The sequence below is a fragment of the Gekko japonicus genome, unplaced genomic scaffold (genome assembly GCF_001447785.1).
Source record: "Gekko japonicus isolate JY-2015 unplaced genomic scaffold, Gekko_japonicus_V1.1 scaffold148, whole genome shotgun sequence".
NCBI lineage: Eukaryota > Metazoa > Chordata > Lepidosauria > Squamata > Gekkonidae > Gekko > Gekko japonicus.
Window position 1 is genome coordinate 1,065,358 of NW_015170892.1, and position 19,881 is coordinate 1,085,238.

The window sequence follows — 19,881 nt, forward strand, 5'->3', positions numbered from 1 at the left end:
GATTTGGGCTTGAGTAACATCTGCTGATCACCATCTTGACTTGACTTATTTGACTAAATTATTAATATTAACATCACTGAGCACTTTAATTTTGATAAAATGGTTGGTTTTTATGCATTTTAATGTTTTATACTTGGCACATGGTGCCCTTGTTTGTTAGCCACCCTGAGCCCATTCGCGGGGAGGGCGGGATAAAAATATAATAAATAAATAAATAAATAAATAATAAATCACTGCAGTGCTTCTGTCAGCAACAGTTTCCAGATATATATGAAGAACTCATGGCCAAAAGTACGGCAAAGAAAAACATTCTTTCTAAAAGAAATATTGAAATCCAATAAATAAATTATTTTAAAAAATTATGAAGCACGCTAAAAAAAATAAATAAATAAATATTGAGACAAGTGCACAGATAAAAATTAAAGAATCTACCTGTGAAATAGCCAGGTGTGCTACTTCACATGACACTCTAGAAATCAGCTTATTTCCTCTTCTAACATGTTGTTTAGAAATAAAACTGAGATGAAGGATACGTATAATAATAATGCTTCATTTCTCTCATGGGGTCATAAAACCAAAGTGGTAAGATAAAAATATCTACACTAAGATATCTTAGAGTGGTAACATACAGAGTTCTTGACGATCACAGGTGAATATGGAAGATGACTGAAATGGAGACAAGAGCACCGCCTGCAGAAAAAGCGGAGGCTGTTCTTCCCAACAAGAAGAGTTATTGTACAGTACAGTTAAATTAAAAGAAAAACCTGGGAGGGTGTGAAAGTTGGGAACCTAACTGCATATAAGCAAGATATCCAGGAACCAGCTCCTGAAAAAAAGATTTCATTGGTGTTTATCTGGCTGGTTCCTAAGGTAACTCTACTAAACAGAATCATCTTATCTCCCAAATCAGTGAGAAAAGACAATAAAAGGGAGAGGGGGCAGCATCTATACAGACTCTTTAGACAAAAAAAAATCAGTCTTGGCTCACAGAAGTATTGAAGTTCTATAGTTGTCAAAGTGAGCATGTGACAGGCACTGAACTTTTTATGATTTTAAAATGCTGTTACAATAATAACTCATATAATGTACTTTAGATTCAGTATGCAATCCAATACTCCACAGGCTCTGGGAAATATACGCTCCTTGCATATTAAGTGTCTTCTATGCAGTATGTGAGCTGTTGGATGGGGAGCATAATGCATCCCTGGCTCTATTGTTAGACTGATGCAGTCCTAGTTGTTAAAGCTGTAGCAGGATGACTTTTTAAGGTCAAGATGTCTTTACTTTGAAAAAAAGCAAGGAGCATTATTAGGGTGTGGGGTAAAAGAGAGAGGCAGAACAGCTTATACCACATATAATACATGAGACATTCAAATACTACACTTGTTCAGAGACATAATCAGCTGACATTGCAACAGCAGTTTCTTTAAATGTAAACTGTAAACCTCTCAGCAAATCAGTCAACACATTAGCACAATGCTCTTTCGTGCCACTCTGATAAATTTGAAGCATAAATCTAGAATACTTGTCTAAGCTAAAGCATCTGAGAATGATAATTTAGCTGCAAGAAAATAAAGTACAAGGTATTTATTCTGGCAGACTACTGACTTAAAGGGTTGCCTTGTTGAATCAGGACAGCACTTTAGGAAATGAAAATCAACCCAGCAACAGAATCAGCACTTCCCACGTACTTCAAGAGAACAGGATTAAGTCACTGGTCCCTATGAAAACTGTATGTTTTACTCAATAGCATATAATTTCACACACTTTTTACTGTCATCAAAATGAAATGTTAGGTGTACTAAGCACACAGCATACCAGCATGGACAGCTCACAACAATAACTGACAGGATGTACCTCAGATGTAGGGTAAATATAACTCTGGTCACTATCCTAACAACCTTGTGTGGGAGGCACATGGAGTTTTCCTATGCTCCCTTCCATCACTGCAGCTCCCTCTGATCCCTGGAAAGATCATTCCTGGGGTTGCAGAATCCTCACAGAGGAAAAGCCAGGTCGGACGGCAGGCTAGAACGAGGAGAGCAAGGGGATGAAATTGCCATTCCCCTCAAGGGAGCCATGCTTGAGGAAGAGAAAGGAGAAACAACTTCTATTCATCGTCTCTCCACACTCTCCTCCACGCGGGTCCCTTAACCATAGCACTGATCTCTCCAGAGGTCAGAAAGCTGCAGCAATGAAGAAGAATGGAGAACTAGTCCTTCCACATATGGATTAGCAGGATGCTGCCCATTATCTAGCAATTCAAAGCATGTGAATCCAAAGTATTCTGATAACTACCCTCCCCAAATATTTCCACATGTTTGAAAAACAGAGGCACAATCTCCAAAGCATCCCACAATGTATCAGGTAATGGCTCTGCCCCAAAGATAACCAAGACCTCATAAAATGACTCGTATATGCTGGGTCTAGCCTCCAGCAAGCCAAAAACATCCCTGAGGTCCCAGATCTGCCACTCTAATTCCACCGAACACCTACTTCTGCATAACCCATCATATAGCAGAGGTTCTTTTCTGACTTCAAAGGGCACTCTGATTACTGTGCTGCTCCCGAGAGACCATGGCCCTTCTCCATCTGTTTGCATTCCTTCATGTTTTACATGTTGCTCTGCTTTCTACCATTCTGGAGCTGCATAATGAACATACAAGTAGGAAACTACATGTACCCCATCAAATGACAACCACATATTCTGTATCGGGGTTAAGATGGGGGGGGGATTTATTAGCAACTGGAAATACAAAACATGGATATCCTGATCTTCTCAGGGTACATACAATTCTCTACATAAAGGCAAACTTGTGTAGAAAATTTATCATTTGTGATTAGGGCCCTCAGAGACAGCTGGACTGAAAGCTCTTCCACACTGGCACAGATAGATTAGAAGTAGTTTTAAAAAACAGACACATCGGATTCTGAACAGGTGAGGTCTTTATCTTAACAGAAGAAATAGCAAACGCTGTAATAGTAACTTTTTAACAAGCAATCAGCTATATAGGCTTCCTTCTGGGTGCTTTGAATGGCAGTAAGAGATTCGCTCTTTTAACAAGGCTTAGTATTATTCACCTTCTATAAAGGTTTAACCCAAAATAGAATGTTTCCCTGGGCTACACAGCACAGAAAAACTATTGCAACTGCACAAGTCTTCAATCTTCCACTGTGACTGCCACTGTGATTCCACATTTCTCTTTTCCAAATGACTGCACAGAGGGCTGAACTTTTAGACTGAACAGGGGGAAGGGGGGAGATGCTGCACTTCATACATTCCTCCGTAAGCGTCCTGGGGTAATGTTAACTACGCTTCGCACTGACTAGCATGTTCTAAAATGCTAAGATCTCTGTGGGCTTTCTCAAATAAAAAGCCCTGATCCCCATTCCCTGTATAATTTACTGAGGAAGGGTGAAACAAGGCTCCATTTAATCCAGTGAGGTTTTTATCCATTCGGGGAGGGATCGTACCCAAGGACCCAATTATCTACTAAAATGGTCGGACATCTATTCAGACACTGTTGGGTGGCTACATTTTTTGATAACAGAGAAAAACAGGTTGTTGTTCCGGCAGAACAATGGTTGCTCTCTGAGCATTCAAAGGATGCAAGGTCCTCTTCTGCTTTTGAGTTTGGATTTGGGAAGTAAGCAGAAGGGACCTGAGTCTTGGAGTACCCTCAGGGTTCTTCAACATGGTGCCTGTGAGAGCCATGGCCCGCCACGACCTCCCCTCGCACTTGCTATGCTTTTTAGAAAGTAGGAAGGGCCATTTTAAGGTAGGGCTTGTTACTGGCCGCTCTCATTCAAATGAAAGGGTCTCCCACAGCTCCAATAGCAGCCACAGCCCCAGAGGATCAAGAGGACTAGTAAGAACCCAGATGATCCTTTCCTTAGTCAATGTATGGTTCTATTCCCCCCCCCTTAAAACTCCTCCCTTTTGTTTTGTTCCACGCCCCCCCCCCCGGTCAGAGTTTCCTTCATTTCTTTTTAATCTCTTTCTCTTGTTTGAGAAACAAGTATTTATAATTTTTTTTCTTTAAAAAGCCTCCCCTCCCCCCGAAATAGAAGTCCTACCAATATGAAAAGCAAGAGGAAGGTTTAAATGACACGAATGTCACTAAACTGATTGTCATCTAGAATGTTTGCCAGTCAGAGCACAGACAATTCTGACTTTGACAGACCAATGATCTTACTCTGTATCAGGCTCCTTCATGTGTTCATTGCAGAATATGATGAGGCAAAGAGGGTGAGAGCAGTGGCATGGAGCTTTTGACCTGACCAGCTTTTGCCACAAGCTTCTTTTGCAAAGCAGGGAGAGAGCTTTGTTTGTTCTGGTCTTATGGTCTGGGGAGATGGGTTGTTGCATGAGGGAACATGAGTGTTCTGGAGTAGAAGCCCACCCCCTCCCTTCTCCAGCAGCTGACCACGCTTCCAATGAAAATGCAGACAACCTTGACAGACAAATGGCCAGACTCTTGATATGGCAGCTTCATGTTCTCAGTGAGGCTGGCATGTAATTCCTTTGCAAAGTGAGGAGGGAGCTATGTGGTTGGTTCTACCTCCTGCAGCACCCATTCTGGGGTGGTGCATACCACTCCCTCTCAAAATCCCAAAGGTGCTTACAGGCTCAAAAGGATTGGGGACCACTGGTGTATATAAAAACTACAGACCATTTTTGGTAGAAAAAAGCGGTCTGTGGTTACAGGACATCTTTGTCCCTGAAGATTTGGAAGTAAGAAGGGTCTGAGAGTAGACAGCAGAGTTTAGTGGCCCTCCTTGATGAACAGAGTACCTCTAGGAAGGCCGCATTAGAAGCAAAGAGCCTCAGCTCACTAACACTTTAAACTGTCTGCCCATGAGTTGGGTGAGGGCAAACTGAAAATCCCACACAGGTGTTGGCGGTTTAGCTGCAGATTGGGATCCAGTGAGGCTGTCATGATTGCCATCATGTCCCAAGTAAGTATTCTCACTTTTGCATATTTTCCCTGAGTGATATTCTCTAGGTGCTAGAACAGACCCAATTAGCTTTAGAGGTGGGCCTCCCTCTTTAAATTACATTTTTCAGATTAACTTTTCCGTTTTGGAAGCATACAGCAAACAACAATGAAGAGATATCTTTTCTTTGTTTTATTCTTGTTTAAGAAATATGTATATTTTTAAACATTAACCACAAATTCTAGCTATCTTTGTCAATCTGTTAGATGCTGCCATACAAGGGGAAGAAGAAATCTGTTCCTCAGAAGATTTTTAGATCACATGCCTGCTTTAAATTGAAATAAAGTTACTTACAGATTGACTGCCCAGTCTGTTATGTCACCGCTTTCTGTAATAAGATTATTCTTTTCAATCTCTGGAGGGCTGCTTGGGGTGGCAGCTGTAGGAGACTGAGAAGACAATGAGTCCGTGCTACCAGTGGGAGTGCATTCTTTGGGAGGGCTCAGACTGTCACCTGGAAAATAAGAAATATTTTAACACTAGAGGGAAGTACTAAATCAAATCAAATTACTTATTACCCAAATGGCAATGCATCACTGTATCTAATTCTCAGGATGGAGATTTGAGCTATGAACAGACAGTGCCGATCTTTCTACAAACCCAAGAGAAACCCCAGGACTGCAGAATAATCCAAAATTTAGATATTAAAAAGTGGATAATCCCCCCATAACAGAAGCAGCACCTATAACTTTAAGAAACCAATGACCTCTATAGCTGTTACTAGGCAACCATACGAGTACTGCCAACATTCAAGCCTTGGTTTCTGTCGGTAAAAGGCAGTGTGGGGGGGGGCAAGGCACTTTATAGGGCTGAAGACTGGGGGGGCAGACAAAGGCTGGTTGGTTAGTGTGAAAGAGAGAAGGAAGCAAGTGAAAAGGTAAAGATATGGAAGCTTCCAGAAGGAGGGGGAAAGGAAATAGTGTGGGGAGGGGGATACAGGGGAAAGGTGTCCCCTGCAAGTCCTTGAGGGTACCCCATTGTGCAACTGGCCCTGGTCCAGTGTTCAGCAACTGGGCTTGATCCTGACAGGTAGACAGCACCATGCAACAGAGTTTTCCTGAAGAGACTGCCAGTGGGAAGGAAAGCTGAAGACAGTGGGGCTAATAAGGATAGGTTGGTGAAGGAGAAAAGAAAGCAAGAAAAGGAGAGAGGTTATGGGGGCTTTCAGGGAAGGAACAGAGGAAGTAGTAGGAGAGGGGAGAATAAGATGTTTCCCCACAAGTCCTTGCAGGTTTTCTGTTTGTAAAATAATAATCAGAATGGTTAAAATAAAAACAAAGCTATGCAGATACAGTGGTGAAAATAGTGATCTGAACACTATTCCTAATACCTGCTAATTCCAGAATATAAATTAGGTGGTAGCAAATTAAAGGAAGACAGTGCTAGTTTCTAAAATGAATCATTTCAACACACAACTAATCATATTCACTGGCACATTAGAGCTGTTTAGCTTGCTTCTGTGCATCTGATGCCTTGAGCAGGAGATTTTAAGATACTGTGGTTCACATTTGCATGACATGACAAAGGCTTTTGTAGTAAATTAGATTGCGTGTGATACACCTACATCTAATTTACAGGCATATATGTTACAATGAGAAACATATTCTAAAATATTAGACAATAATATAAGTAATCTTTATGAACTAACTTAGAGCTGTTTCACTTGTGACTTTTTCCAGTACAGAGATTAATGTGATTTACAAATATGATTTTATTCTATGACTGGCAGCACATGTTTCTGATTTCAAACAAACAAAAGTACTGTGTTCAAGCTAGAAGAAACCAAGCAAGGAAGCGGGCTTCCACATTCATTGCCAGTGTACCTCTTGATGCACATTCACATCACAATAGCAATGCTGGGCTCGGTGAATTGACTAGATGTGCTTAGAATACATACCCCTATCTGGGGTCACTAGTCCCATCACACGGTGAGCTGCATACTACTGGAGCTACACTGGGGTCAGGGTACATGTTTCTTTGTTGAGTTCTAATGTGAAGAAGAACCACTACTTGCCACACACACACAAATGTTCAAGAAGCACAATGCTCAGATGACACCAAGTTCTACATTTCATCTAAGACTCCAGGTGCATCTGTTCGATCTCTGAAACAGTGTTTTGAGGCCCTGGTTAAGGCAGAACTAGCCGAATCCAGACAAGACAGAAGTGATGCTAATAGGGGAGGCTGATGTTTTAGAGAGATTGGTCCCACTTATAGTGGATGGAGTACAGCTGGCACTCACAGAGGAGGGTAAGAGCGTGGGTGTATTCTTCAGCCTTGCTATTTGAAAAGCTGGTTGGTGGAGTAGCCAGGAGTGCCTTCTACCGGCCATGTCTGGTTTGCCAGTTCTCTCTCTTCCTAGACTCAGCTGACTTGTAACTTCTTGGTTATATTACTGCAAAGTGCTCTACGATGGGCTGCTCTTGAAAGCAACCTGGAAATTGCAACTGATTCAGAATGAAGCAGCCTGATTATAGCCAGGGCTCTAGTCGGGGGGGAGCTCTCAGGTACGGAGCTCCGGAAGAGAACCTCTAGGGGGCGGGGCCGTCACGTGGTGAAGCCCCGCCCCCTTCTTTACCCCGCCCTCTGCTTCGATCCTCATTCCATTTGGGAATGAGGATGAAGCAGGAGGGTAAGTAGCCGGGCCTTCTGACACACTTCCGGTGATGTCAGGGGGTGTGGCCTTCTGTCACTTCCGGTGATGTCAGGGGGCGTGGCATATGCAAATAAGTTATGCTAATGAGTTATGCTAATGAGCTCCGGCAGCTCTTTTTCTACAACAAGACACCTGATTATAGCTATGTGATGGCCCACCGAGAACACATGCTGCCTATTTCAAAGCATCTTCACTGGCTTCATGTTTATCCCCAAATTCAATTCAAAGTCCTGATTATGACCTTTAATGTCCTTCATGGCCCAGGACCCACATATCCAAAGACTGTCTTTTCCCCCATGTGCCAGCCACTCTTCAGATTGCTACTTTCTGGTTGTTCCCCCATTCCAGGATCAAAAAGGGCCCATATTTTTTTTCTTTCTGTGATTGTTCCCACTTTATGGAATGAGTCCCCAAAGAAAGTGAGTGCCACCCTTGGAAATTCTTAGGAGGTATGATAGAGCTATTTTGATTTACCAGGGCCTTTAATAGAGCGTAGGTTGCAGGAGTTTTATTAGATGTGGGGGATTTTTCCACTATTGTATGTTTTCATTATATACTGCAAGTCATCATGAGCCATGGCAACATTTTACTAAATAAATAAATAAAATACTACAACAGAAATGTAGCCTGAACTTCAAGTATGCATTTGTGACAAGCTCTGATACAAATTTCACAAATATTTTCCAGGCATGTAAGGGTTACAGCTGAAGATTTTGAGGGTGCAAGTTAACAATATTATAATCAAATATTGTGTGTGTGAAGGGGAATTACAAAAGTATACATTACATTACAGATGTATACATTAAGCATACAAGCTTTTTTTAAAAAAATCCAATGGTATGCGATTTAGATCCTTTTATTAAGTTACATTACTATGCTTAGAACAAACCCCAGTCCAAAAAGGTCAGCTGAAGACAACATGAATTAGTTTGTGTAGCAAGAGAGACAAATTAGGTTACAACATCAATACAAGTCAAAGTAAATTAATTTACAGTGTGAAGTAGCACAGATATCTCATAACTGCAGCAGACATCAAAAGGGAAGTATCTTTCTCCATCAACCAAAATATTCCAACACCCTATAGAAAACAACTGCATGTGAGAGTCTCTCTTTTGTTGTGTCTGTGTAAACTCAATTAAGCCATGTTAACAACAATTGTGATACATTGTGGAAATATTTTCCAGTGGCACCTTTTCTCCAGAGACAATCCCAGAAAACAGCTAAGTGGAGAAAAATCAGTGATACTGTTGCCAGGAGGAAAAGGTAAGTGTATCAATTTGGACCAGAGAGCTCCCTGCTGTTCTATACAGAGTAACTCCAGTCTGAACATGATCAGCAACTTGGGTGACAACACAGTACACTTTCATTCAATAACATAAAGTGCTGCTAGTTGGTGAGGAACATCCCACGGCTGCTGTCCTGTAGCATGAATTCTGCAAAGGGTTGAGTACCCAAATGGAAGAAGAATGGTGTGGCACAGAAGCAACCCTCAACACAAGAGGCAGTGGCACAACACATTCAATGCTACTACTTGGCTTTTGAGACAGGAGTGGCTCCAGGCTACAATGATGCCCAGATTCCTTGAAGCCTTTGTAAAATCTGCTTGTTCTGAAGAAACACCTTCATATGGACATCAACTTTAGAACAGATTTCAAGTCACCTCTCACCAAGATGCCATATTTAAAGAGTACAGTTCTGAAGCGAATTAAGCTCTGAAGAGAATTCAACACACATTGTATCTGAAGCACACACTCAAAAATGACATCTGCTTCCACAACTAGAGACCATGGAACTGTTTCAGTTACTACTGCAACATCTCTCTAGCATTGACAACAGACTTTAATTTTCAAACATAATACTTAAATATAGGCTTCCGCATGCTATATGCAAAATGGTCTAAAGGCCTTCCTTATTATATATATTTTAAATGAGATTGAATTACATTACTGCAAAGTATTGTCCATTTGAATATCAAAAGTTCCAAGTTCCAAGTGGACAACAGCTGTTCAACTCCTTCACCAAGGCAATGCATTACATATTTTAAGGAGAGGAAAAAATACCTAGTTTAATACATTGTAACATACGGATGGCAAAGCTTTATTTATTATATTTGCTTCCTACCCTTTTCTCTGTAGAATTCAGAGAAGCATTTTAACCTCATAATAACTCTGTGAGGCAGATTAGGCTGTAAGGACGCTACCTACACCTTTATAGTTCAATGGGGTTTTGAGACCAGGGTTCTCCCATTCAAATGCAACCCTTCACATGATAAAAGGACTTTTACCTACTGCTGTAGCAACTGGGGTGACTGGGGGAGGCGACTTTGAAATTACCCCAAAAAAACTTTGTAAAAGCTCTTTGGTGGAAGAAAATGTTTTTGGTGTACCTGGATTTCAACTAACCTCCATCTCAATGCCTTCATGTTTTTCACATTCCCTATTAAGTGTTAAAGGTTTTGTTTTGTTTTTAGTTGCTAACAAATGCACACAACCATGCTCACCTGGTACCTCCCTTACAACCCTGTAGGCATCAAGCTAAAACATTTATTTTCACCCAGGCGTTTAACTGAGGGTTCTATCTTTTAGCTGTTTTATTGTCTGCTGCGGTGGCTCAAGTGGTTAAGACGCTGAACTGCAGGCTATGGAAGGTCAGTAGTTCAGCAGTTCGAGACCCGAGTTGCCGTATGACAGAGTGAGCTCCCGTCTCTAGTTCCAGCTCCTGCTAACCTAGCCGTTCGAAAGCAAGAAATTGCAAGTAGATAAATAGGGACCACTTCGATGGGAAGGTAACAGCGTTCCTTGCGCCTTGGTGTTTAGTCATGCCGGCCACATGACCACGGAAACGTCTTCGGACAGCGCTGGCTCTTCGGCTTTGAAACGGAGATGAGCACCGCAACCCTAGAGTCGGACTCGACTGGCTTTCGAACAAGGGAATCTTTACCTTTACCTTACTAGCCTTAGGGATGCTTTACAGAAAACATGTTAGGCTACTAAACATTATTTCATGCTTTTTTTCATGCCTTGTTTCAATACTGATAATTCTTGCGTTGCTTTTTAATGATTTCATTATATTGGTCCTACTATGTGAGTTTCTAGGTGGTATATAAATTCTCTAGGAAAAACCCAACTGATATTCCCAAAGTGATTTTAGCAGAGCTCCTTTCATGACTAAGAAAAATTGCTTTCCTCTACAAGAATGAGTGAAGTGTTCGGGGGTCAGTGCAGGGATTCCACTTCCCCTCTTCTATCCACATACTCACATATCCTCTACACCAGTGGAGCTCACTTCACAGCTCACACAGAGGCACATTCATAATTACCTTCAAGTTAAAAAAAAATGACATTTCTTCCATCACTGGAGGACTCCTGCACCACAGGGAACCTTGCAGCTTACTCATTCTTCTGCAGCAGCTGTTCCTAGGGGGGTACCAACTACCAGCTGCAAAGCCCCACTGGGGAAGGGCCTTGCCCACTTTCCTCAAACATGGGACAAGTGCCACGTTGGATCATTATGGCCAGAAAAGCCACAGGTGACATGTCAAGGAGCCCTGCATTGTTCTTGAGCCACTGTGTATCACTGCTCTAGACAAACTTGCTTCGTCTCCCCTCTCTCATACACATGCATCTATATTCTGTAGCCAGTTACTTAACTGCCACACCTTACCACTGCTGCTTGCTCATGTTTGCCTTCCAGCATTACAGGAGAAGAGGATAGGGCTGGGATGTAAAAACCACTCCCTATAAGAAGCACATTCTGTGTGTGTCTTTGCAGCTGCTGCTGGCAGCTGACATCTGGCATCTGCTTAGTTGTTACCACTCCCTCGTCTCTTCTGAAACCTTCACCTTGTTTCACTTTAAGGCAGGCTGCTTGCTAGCTTTGGAACACCTGTGCTAAAATAAGAAGGAACTGTATTAACATCTTCAGGCAGCCCTCAGGTTGGCTAGAAGAATACTGAACCACGCCTAATGTTTTCAAATTAAAGGGGGAAAAAAGCTACAGATGTACAGCATCTCCCTACATAAACATTTCATCAAGGTAGCTAAAAATAAAAGGACCAAGAAATCACAGTCTCATCAAACTGTAGAAAACAGTTCACAGCAGAGTCACAGATAGTATGTCAGGATGCTAATTTAGACCTCAAAATTAAAATGCCAAGATATGATAAATCCAAGAGTTACCATATAAAGAGAAACCAAATACAAGCAGAGAGATTCCACTAAGTCTGAGCCAAAGTGAGAAAAGGAAGCTTCATCAAGGCTGCAGTCACGCACACTAAATAATCTACTTTCAGTCCACTTTCCAACTGGATTTTGTTAATTCACACAGTAAAATCCAGTTGGAAAGTGCACTGAAAGTGGATTGAAAGTGAATTATTTAGTGTGTGTGACCGCAGCCCAGTTAACAGACTGAACTGCTAAGGAGATTATTAACACTAAGGAAAGGATCACATAGTCTGTCTTTTCTTTAGAAAAAAATGTAGAAGTATTTTATATTGATCTCTGATAATACTTTCAAGCTGGATTCAGAAAAAAAGAAGAGGCATTTGAGAGATCATGCTGCAAATTTACATTGGTTACTGGAGCCTATGAGAGAATTTCAGAAGAAAATCAGCTTGTGTTTCATAGATTACAGCAGAGTTTTTGACTGTGTGGATCATGAAAAGCTATGGTTAGTTTTAAAAGCTATGGGTGTGCCACAGCATCTGATTGTTCTGATGTGCAAACTATTCTCTGGACAAGAGGTGACTGTTAGGGCAGAATATGAAGAAACAAAATGATTTCCAATTAACAAAGGTGTAAGGCAAGGATCTGTTCAAACTACACGCAGAACATATCATAAGGAAAAGTGGATTCGATTTAGATGAAAGTGGCGTGAAAATTGAGGGAAAGAACTTTTACTATCTGAGATATGCAGATGGCACCACATTACTGGCAGAAAATAGTGAAAACTTGAAACAACTCCCGATGAAACTTAAGGCAGAAAGTGCCAAAGAAGGTTTACATCAAGAAGACAAAAGTAATGACTACTGGAGAATTACAAAACTTTAAGGTTGATGTTGAAGACATTGGCATTGTTCCAAGACTTTCTATTCCTTGGCTCCATCATCAACGAAAAAGGGAGACTGCAACCAAGAAATCATAAGGAGACTGAGACTGGGAAGGGCAACCAAGACTGAGATAACTTATACCACAGTATTCCCCATTACTATGTACAGGTGTAAAATTTGGACAATGAAGAAAGCTGCCGGGAAGAAAGTCAATTCCTTTGAAATGTGGTGTTTGCTGAGAGTTTTACTGATACCATAGACTGTCAAAAGACAAGTAAGTCGATTCTAGATCAAATGAAGCCTGAACCCCCTCTAGAAGCTAAAATGACTAATCTAAGGTTATTGTACTTCCATCACATTATGAGGAGACTGGAGTCACTGGAAAAGATAATAATGCTAAGAATGTTGAAGGAAACAGAAAAAGAGAAAGACCCAACGTGAGATGGATTGACTCATTCAAGGAAGTCACAGCCCTCAGTTTGCAAGACCTGAGCAAGGCTGTTAACAGTAGGATGTTTTGGAAGTCACTAATTCGTAGGGTCACTGTAGGTCAGAAGCAACTTACTGGCACTTGACACACACACTGATAATACTGACTCAGGCCTGTGATAAATAAGTATCAGCTGAAACCATTCTAATAAAACGAGTGATCTACAGCCTTTTCTGAACAATAACAATTCTTGCTCCCAGGCCTCTGTAGCTTTCTAATGTCATCAGCCACAATGGACTTGCTAAGACAGACATTAGCCAAGGTATCAGGCATTGCTTACTGGATACTCCTTCTCTCATACATATACGTCTGTAACCTGCGTAACCAATGCTCCCTCTAACCTGTGGAGTCTTGTGAGCAAATATTCTACTTTGTGAGCTTACTGGCATTAAAGTTGTCTTAAAGGTGCCACTGGACTCAAACTTCATTCTGCTGCTTCAGACCAACACGGCTACCCACCTGAATCTATAAATAAAGACTGTCCATCAAAGCTACCAAGGCCATTTCTTGTTCCATAGCCAGCCAAAGTGAAAAGGGTCAAATGTGTCATTCAGACAATGCTGCAGCTGTTATGCCATCACTCTCTTAACTATTTTCTCAAAAAAAAAAAAAAGAGGTTTGATACTGGGCTCCAATTGGCTCCAATCTTTCCATCAAACACAGTCTGTTATGTTATAGTTACCTTTTTATGAACAGCCTGCTTTAGTGGCCTAGGGAAGCCCCTCTTTGAGATTGAAGTACAAATTATATTTATCATATGCTCTTTAATAGCACAAGAGGGGATGGAGTCTAGGCCACATGTGGTGGCCCTCACACCCCTAAAATCCTAGGGAAAGTAGACTAAAACTATTCATAGAAACAGGACCAGATGGCATTTCAGATGTGTCCAGTACATGATCTATCAGCAACTGACATTCAGAGCAGATTTGAGACATTTTATCAGCAAAGAATTGCACAAAGTCATCACAGCTGATAAGCAATTATCTGATGTTCTAGGATTATATACTTGGAGTCAACAATTAATGAACACCTTTAAAAAAATTGGGCTGAACATGAGCCAACTGATGCAACAGTAGCAGAGAAGTATTGCTTCTCCTGCACCGACTACTCATAAGATTTCTAATTCCTCTATAGCATACTGTATCAGATTCAGCCCATTTTGCATCAATGATAATTAAGATGTCTTCCAACTTTCTTTAGCCCTTGAATGCCACATGACCAGGGGGGCTAGTTTTCTACCTAGGGGTGAAAAGCTAAGGAGAAACCATACCTACAGAGCCTGGCACTCCATGCCCCTATCAAGACTCCAGCTGAATTACCATTAAGACCCTCAAAATCCCTGCTGAGCATTCTGGAATCCAACCAGATCCTTTAGTCTCTGAAGACAGACCATTTTAACCAGCTCACTGCCCCTGTGGATAGGAGGCGGCACAACTACCCATCTATGGCACTGGTTGTTTTCCTAACCCCTCATTAGAACCAGGTATTTGCTCAGAACAGATTAAATCCAGAATATGATATTTTTCATGCACTGGACATATCAGAATCTATGACAGCCCAGCGGCAACCATGAAGTACTAAGCATAGCCTGCTAAGGCCGTTATTATTGAGTTCTCCAGCACAATCAGTCTGGTGGTACCCAACACCACATCAGTCATCTCTGCCAGCTCACATAAGGCACCTGCTGAAAAGCTAGGGGAAAGTATGTAGGAGGATATCCAACCAAACCCTGGGATTCAATGCAAGGAACATATAATCAAGGCTAGCAATTGTCAGCTCTGTGAATCGACGAAAGCAAGCAGGAATAGCATGTGGCAGGCCCTTATTAACAAAGGCCCCGGTCACACGCAGAAATTGCCACGGAGAATCACAAATGCTGGGCGGATTATACGGGCACGAGCAGATGGAAACATCTGGCAAGTGTCGTGCACCCACTGCTACCCTGTAGAGTACCGCCGAAGGTCTGGAGTTAAAAAGTACCTGGGGAAGGCTACTATCAAACAGTTTGCTACAGGGTGTAGATGGACTGTCTCCGTCTGATCGCTCCAGCGCGCTCCTCTTGCCTCAGTGAAGCGTGCCGGAAACACGCACCAACGAAAAAAACGTGGTTCGCCACCGTCGCATCTGATCGCATAGTGGTGGCTCAAATTATGACAGCGCAAATAACCATGCCCCCCCCCGCGTTATCTGGCCCGTGTGATCAGGGCCAAACATGCAAATGCACACATAGATATTTTACTGGGGGGGGGGAATAAAGACATTCTTTAGCTGACCTAGTCATCATTCTTCAGTGAAGGAACTTGCAAAGGGAGACTCCAGAGATAAATTGCTGAATTAGAATTCATCAGTACATTTGAGAGTGTTAACACCTTCCTTAGCTACTGTAGATACTGAACATAACTGATACAGAGTAAAAAGTACTGAAAGTAAGAAGTCTCTCTTGCACATAAATTCTAAAGCCAGATGTCTGACCATCTTGCACTAAATGTCTTTAGAATCCACATTCATTACTTTTGTTTGCACCTTTCATCTGTCAGTATATAGTTGACTTACAGCAGTTTATCATTTGGGTATGTAATCCTATATTAAAATCCATCCAATTTCACCTCCATGCTAGCAACAATGATTTGTACACCATTCTTATATAGACAAATGTTTTGAACTGGGCTGTAGAGTGAGGATCAAAAAATCCACACAATGGAGCCAGGACAGTCATGGGAAATTTTTCTACTAGCCTGGAAGAAGTCTCTGGTTTGCAGAAAAATATGAAATGTAACAAAAAGTAAACAATTGTGCTTTAAAAAACTAAAATCATAGAACCACTGCATGCTTCTTTAAGAAAAGGATGACTGTAATATCTCTCAAAACTACGTTGTGAAGTCTTGATGACTATTTTGGGGGTTCATAGGCAACCACCAACTAATATTGCCAAAATTCCAAACTTCAGTTAGTATGGGGGGGGGACTATCTAAAAAAAGTAAAAGATCAGAGGGAGGAGAGGTAAACCTGGAGTGAGAAGGAGCAAAAAAAAAAAGTAAAAAAAGAAAGCTGAGGATGGAAAAGGGAAACAGAAAAGGTAAGTGGGTGAGAAGAACAGAGATTGCCAGGGAAGAAACAGAAAAAGGTATGCATTTTGGTGCAAGGAGAAAGAGATACTAAAGAAGGGGAGGAGAGGTTTCAGGCACTGCCGAGGAGGGAAAAGTGAAAGCAAGAGGAACAGAGGGAATGGGTAGATGAGGACCACCCCCCAAGTCCACACAGGTACCCCACTTGTAATTAACTAATGGTAAAAAGGAAAGAAACTAGATGAAGAGATAGCAATGCATTACTAAATTCAAGCATTTCTCAAGAATAGTATATAAAATGCGAGCATTCAGTGAATGACAAATGTTATAGGGAACACTTGAAAATATCATTCATATACCTTTCTGTTCTAATTGAAGAGCTACATATTAGCCCAGTGTTGCTACTTGATAGGCCATATTCAATTATTTTGACTGCCTGATGTTTTGTGTTTGTAAAGAATCTAGTATAATATTAGTAGTTCACCAGAGTTGAGTTTCCAGTTCACATGAAAAGGAACAGTCAAGTGCATTAGCAGTCTGTTCATGAAACACTTGCTTTTCTTTTGGTTCCTATCTTTTTCCATTTATCTTACAGTGGTATAATTGTCATCTGAGGTCACACAGATTTGACTTAAAAAATGGAGCCACTGTGTTAAGAAGAACAGAAGTTCTCCTTTAGTTCCAGATATATACAGCACTATGTCATAAGAATGCACCCTTCCTGCTTCCTCTCTCCATTTTCTAATTTAAAAAAAAAGATAATCGAAACAGTGAAATGGAAAACTACTGTAGGCTGCCCTGATGACACAAGATATACTGCAACTCCACTCTGCTGCCAAGATAGAAAATATAATTAACATCTTACTGTCATCCAGCTCAAGACAGAGATTATATACAGCAACGGGCCTCTTATTACGTTGCCCTTGTCTTCTTGATTGTCGTGGTGGGGCATTTGGAGGGGACACCGACACAGAGATTGGCTCAGAAAGAGTGGCATCAGGCAGAGTTTGGAAAATCTGTAATAAAGAGCATAACAGGCATTAATTATTTACTATCAACAGCAACCTGTATTAATGCAACTGTAAACCATTATCAAATAACATTTGCTTTGGATTCTGTTCAAGGGAGAAAGGAGCCAAAACTCCATTCTTCAAATTCTGGGATTGTGCCATGACTCCTTAAAAATAATAAATACAATTTTAAAGCATAAAAATATAGTCTACACATTAACTGCTCTGTGAATCACTTAATCCACAGACTTAGGTATGTGAAACTGAGCTTGCCAGCTGGTAGGAAAAGCGAAATATTTCTTTATGAGCCACCAAGCCAAGAGAGAGGTTCTACCATTTCACTGAAGCCATGTATTTTTTGCCAGAGCCTCCATCATAATTATCAAAGCTGATGACAGTCAAAGGATTATATTCCCTTCTGCTATATTTTTCCAATTAGCATTATTTGGGGATTGGTTATCTTTCCCCCAGAGAGAGCTAAAGGAAAGAACAGCTTACTCAACTTTCTCAAATGCAGTCATTACACTCAGCAACAATGCACATAGTTATTAACTACTGGAACACATAACATCACAAACACTGTAGTGATTACACACCTCTAAATTAACGCTCATCTCTAATATGTGATCACTAAAACACTGATGCCATTTAAATTGTTCCAGTTGGAGTGGGGGTGTCCTTTTTTGTTGTACCAGAACATAAGAAGAGCCCTGCTGCATCAGACCAGTAGTCCATCTAGTCCAGTACCCTGTCTCACAGAGTGACCAACCAGTTCCTCTGAAGGCCACCAACAGGATGTAGAAGCTGAGGCCTTCCCCTGCTGTTGCCTCATGGCCCTGGGGTTCAGAGGTTGACTGCCTCTGAATCTGCAGGTTCCCCTCAGTCACCATGGACAGCAGCCACTGATAGACCTATCTTGCATAAATCTATCTAATCCCCCTTTAAAGCTGTCTACGCCTGTGGCTGTCACTACATCCTCTGGCAGCTAATTCCACATTTTAATCACTTGCTGTGTAAAACAGTGTTTCCTTTTGCCCATCCTGAACCTACTGCCCATCAGCTTCATTGGATGCCCTCATGTTCTAGTATTTCGGGAGAGGGATAAAAATGTCTCTTTTTCAACTCCCTCCACCGCATGCATAATTTTATAAACCTCTATCATTTCATGTCCCCCCCCTTAGTCGTCTCTTTTCTAAACTGAAAAGTATTGTTCTTAGGATTTTATTATCACAAGCCTCTTCATGGATATTTAGAGAGAGAACTGGAGGATAAACCCATTAAATGAATATCTGCCAGCATTCCTGTTTATATAACTACTATTTGCTACAGAAATAGACAGACAGGTTCCTATCAACAGCCTACCACGTGCTCCTTTCCTGGTGCCTTGGGCAAACCTAGCAGACACAAGAGCAAAGACTTTTCTTCCAAATAGGCACTTTCTGCATGGGGACAGAATCCTTCAATACACACTGACATGTTACAACTTCTGTATTTTGCCTTTACTGTAGCTTTAGCCGCAGCCGCCACCGCCCACCCTCTCTTTGTTCTAATATTGGTACAGCAAATGCTGTCAACTTAGCCTAGCAAGGGCACACTTGACATCAATATCTAATCAACAATCCAGCTAGAGCCATTGGGGGGGGGGGGTGCATGCATGCACACATTCTATGTATATGTTTAGAGACAAAAGTTATACCCTAAAGAGCATGTTGTTGGGTGCCTTTTTATGTTTATTTCTTTTGCACTATGCATTTCTTCTTCAGCATGTAGAAATAGTGTGTGTGTGTGTGTGTGTGTGTGTGTGTGTGTGAGAGAGAGAGAGAGAGAGAGAGAGAGAGAGAGAGAGAGAGAGAGAGAGAGCAGCTGTGTGCATACACATTTGTGTTGGGAGGGGTGAAAAAAGATACCTAACCAACAGAATGGCCAAGTTAATATTCTGATATGAAATCAGTGAGGTGGATGGGGAAAGGCATTTTGTCGTCTAAAGAAAGCCACACAGGGCATACGGTTTTCATTCTGCATGATTAGGATTTGGTGGTGGTTGTTGTTGTTGTTTGGGGGGGTTCAGTCACATGCAAATATTTCATTACACCTCTAACAAGTAATTGGAATTAGAAATAATAAGAAATAAAAATAACACCATCAAACCATTAATAATACAAGCTAAAACAATTACACAATGAATTACAAATGTAAGCAAAGCAAATACGGTAAAAGGCAAGATGCAACTAATGAGTCTATCCAAAATGGTTGAAAACATTAGTTCAATAAAAGCCCTGCATGCGACACTTGGGAAATAATCATGAAGCAGTGAAACTGCTTTGCAAGTCCAAAATGACTGTCCTAATAATAGCTCAGGGAAGCCACTGTGTTGTACTGTGGAAGAAAAGCACAAGCCTAGCTACTGTGAAGGGCCACGTCATGGTTCCCAAAGGCATCGTACCAATAACACGCAATATTTGACCTTAAAGTACAGAAGATAAAAATAAACACAAGTCAGGTCTGCTCTGGTATAATCATGGCCCCTGAGCAGCTCAACCTGAAATGCAGCAGCAGCAATATCCTGTGGCTGACTCTAACTTGCAGAACACTGGCTTCCTTATGAGGATACCACC

The 19,881-nt window shown here is 41.4% G+C and overlaps 1 protein-coding gene across 1 annotated transcript in view; it reads right to left on the reverse strand.

Moving 5' to 3' along the window:
- Positions 1–19,881, reverse strand: part of ARHGAP10 (Rho GTPase activating protein 10) — a 178,051-nt gene that overhangs the window by 22,781 nt on the left and 135,389 nt on the right. Inside the window, exons 19-20 of the mRNA XM_015418456.1 lie at positions 17,122–17,272; positions 5,293–5,452 (exon numbers count right to left, since the gene is read on the reverse strand). Coding sequence (XP_015273942.1) covers positions 5,293–5,452; positions 17,122–17,272 — 311 coding nt within the window. The remainder of the gene's footprint in view (positions 1–5,292; positions 5,453–17,121; positions 17,273–19,881) is intronic.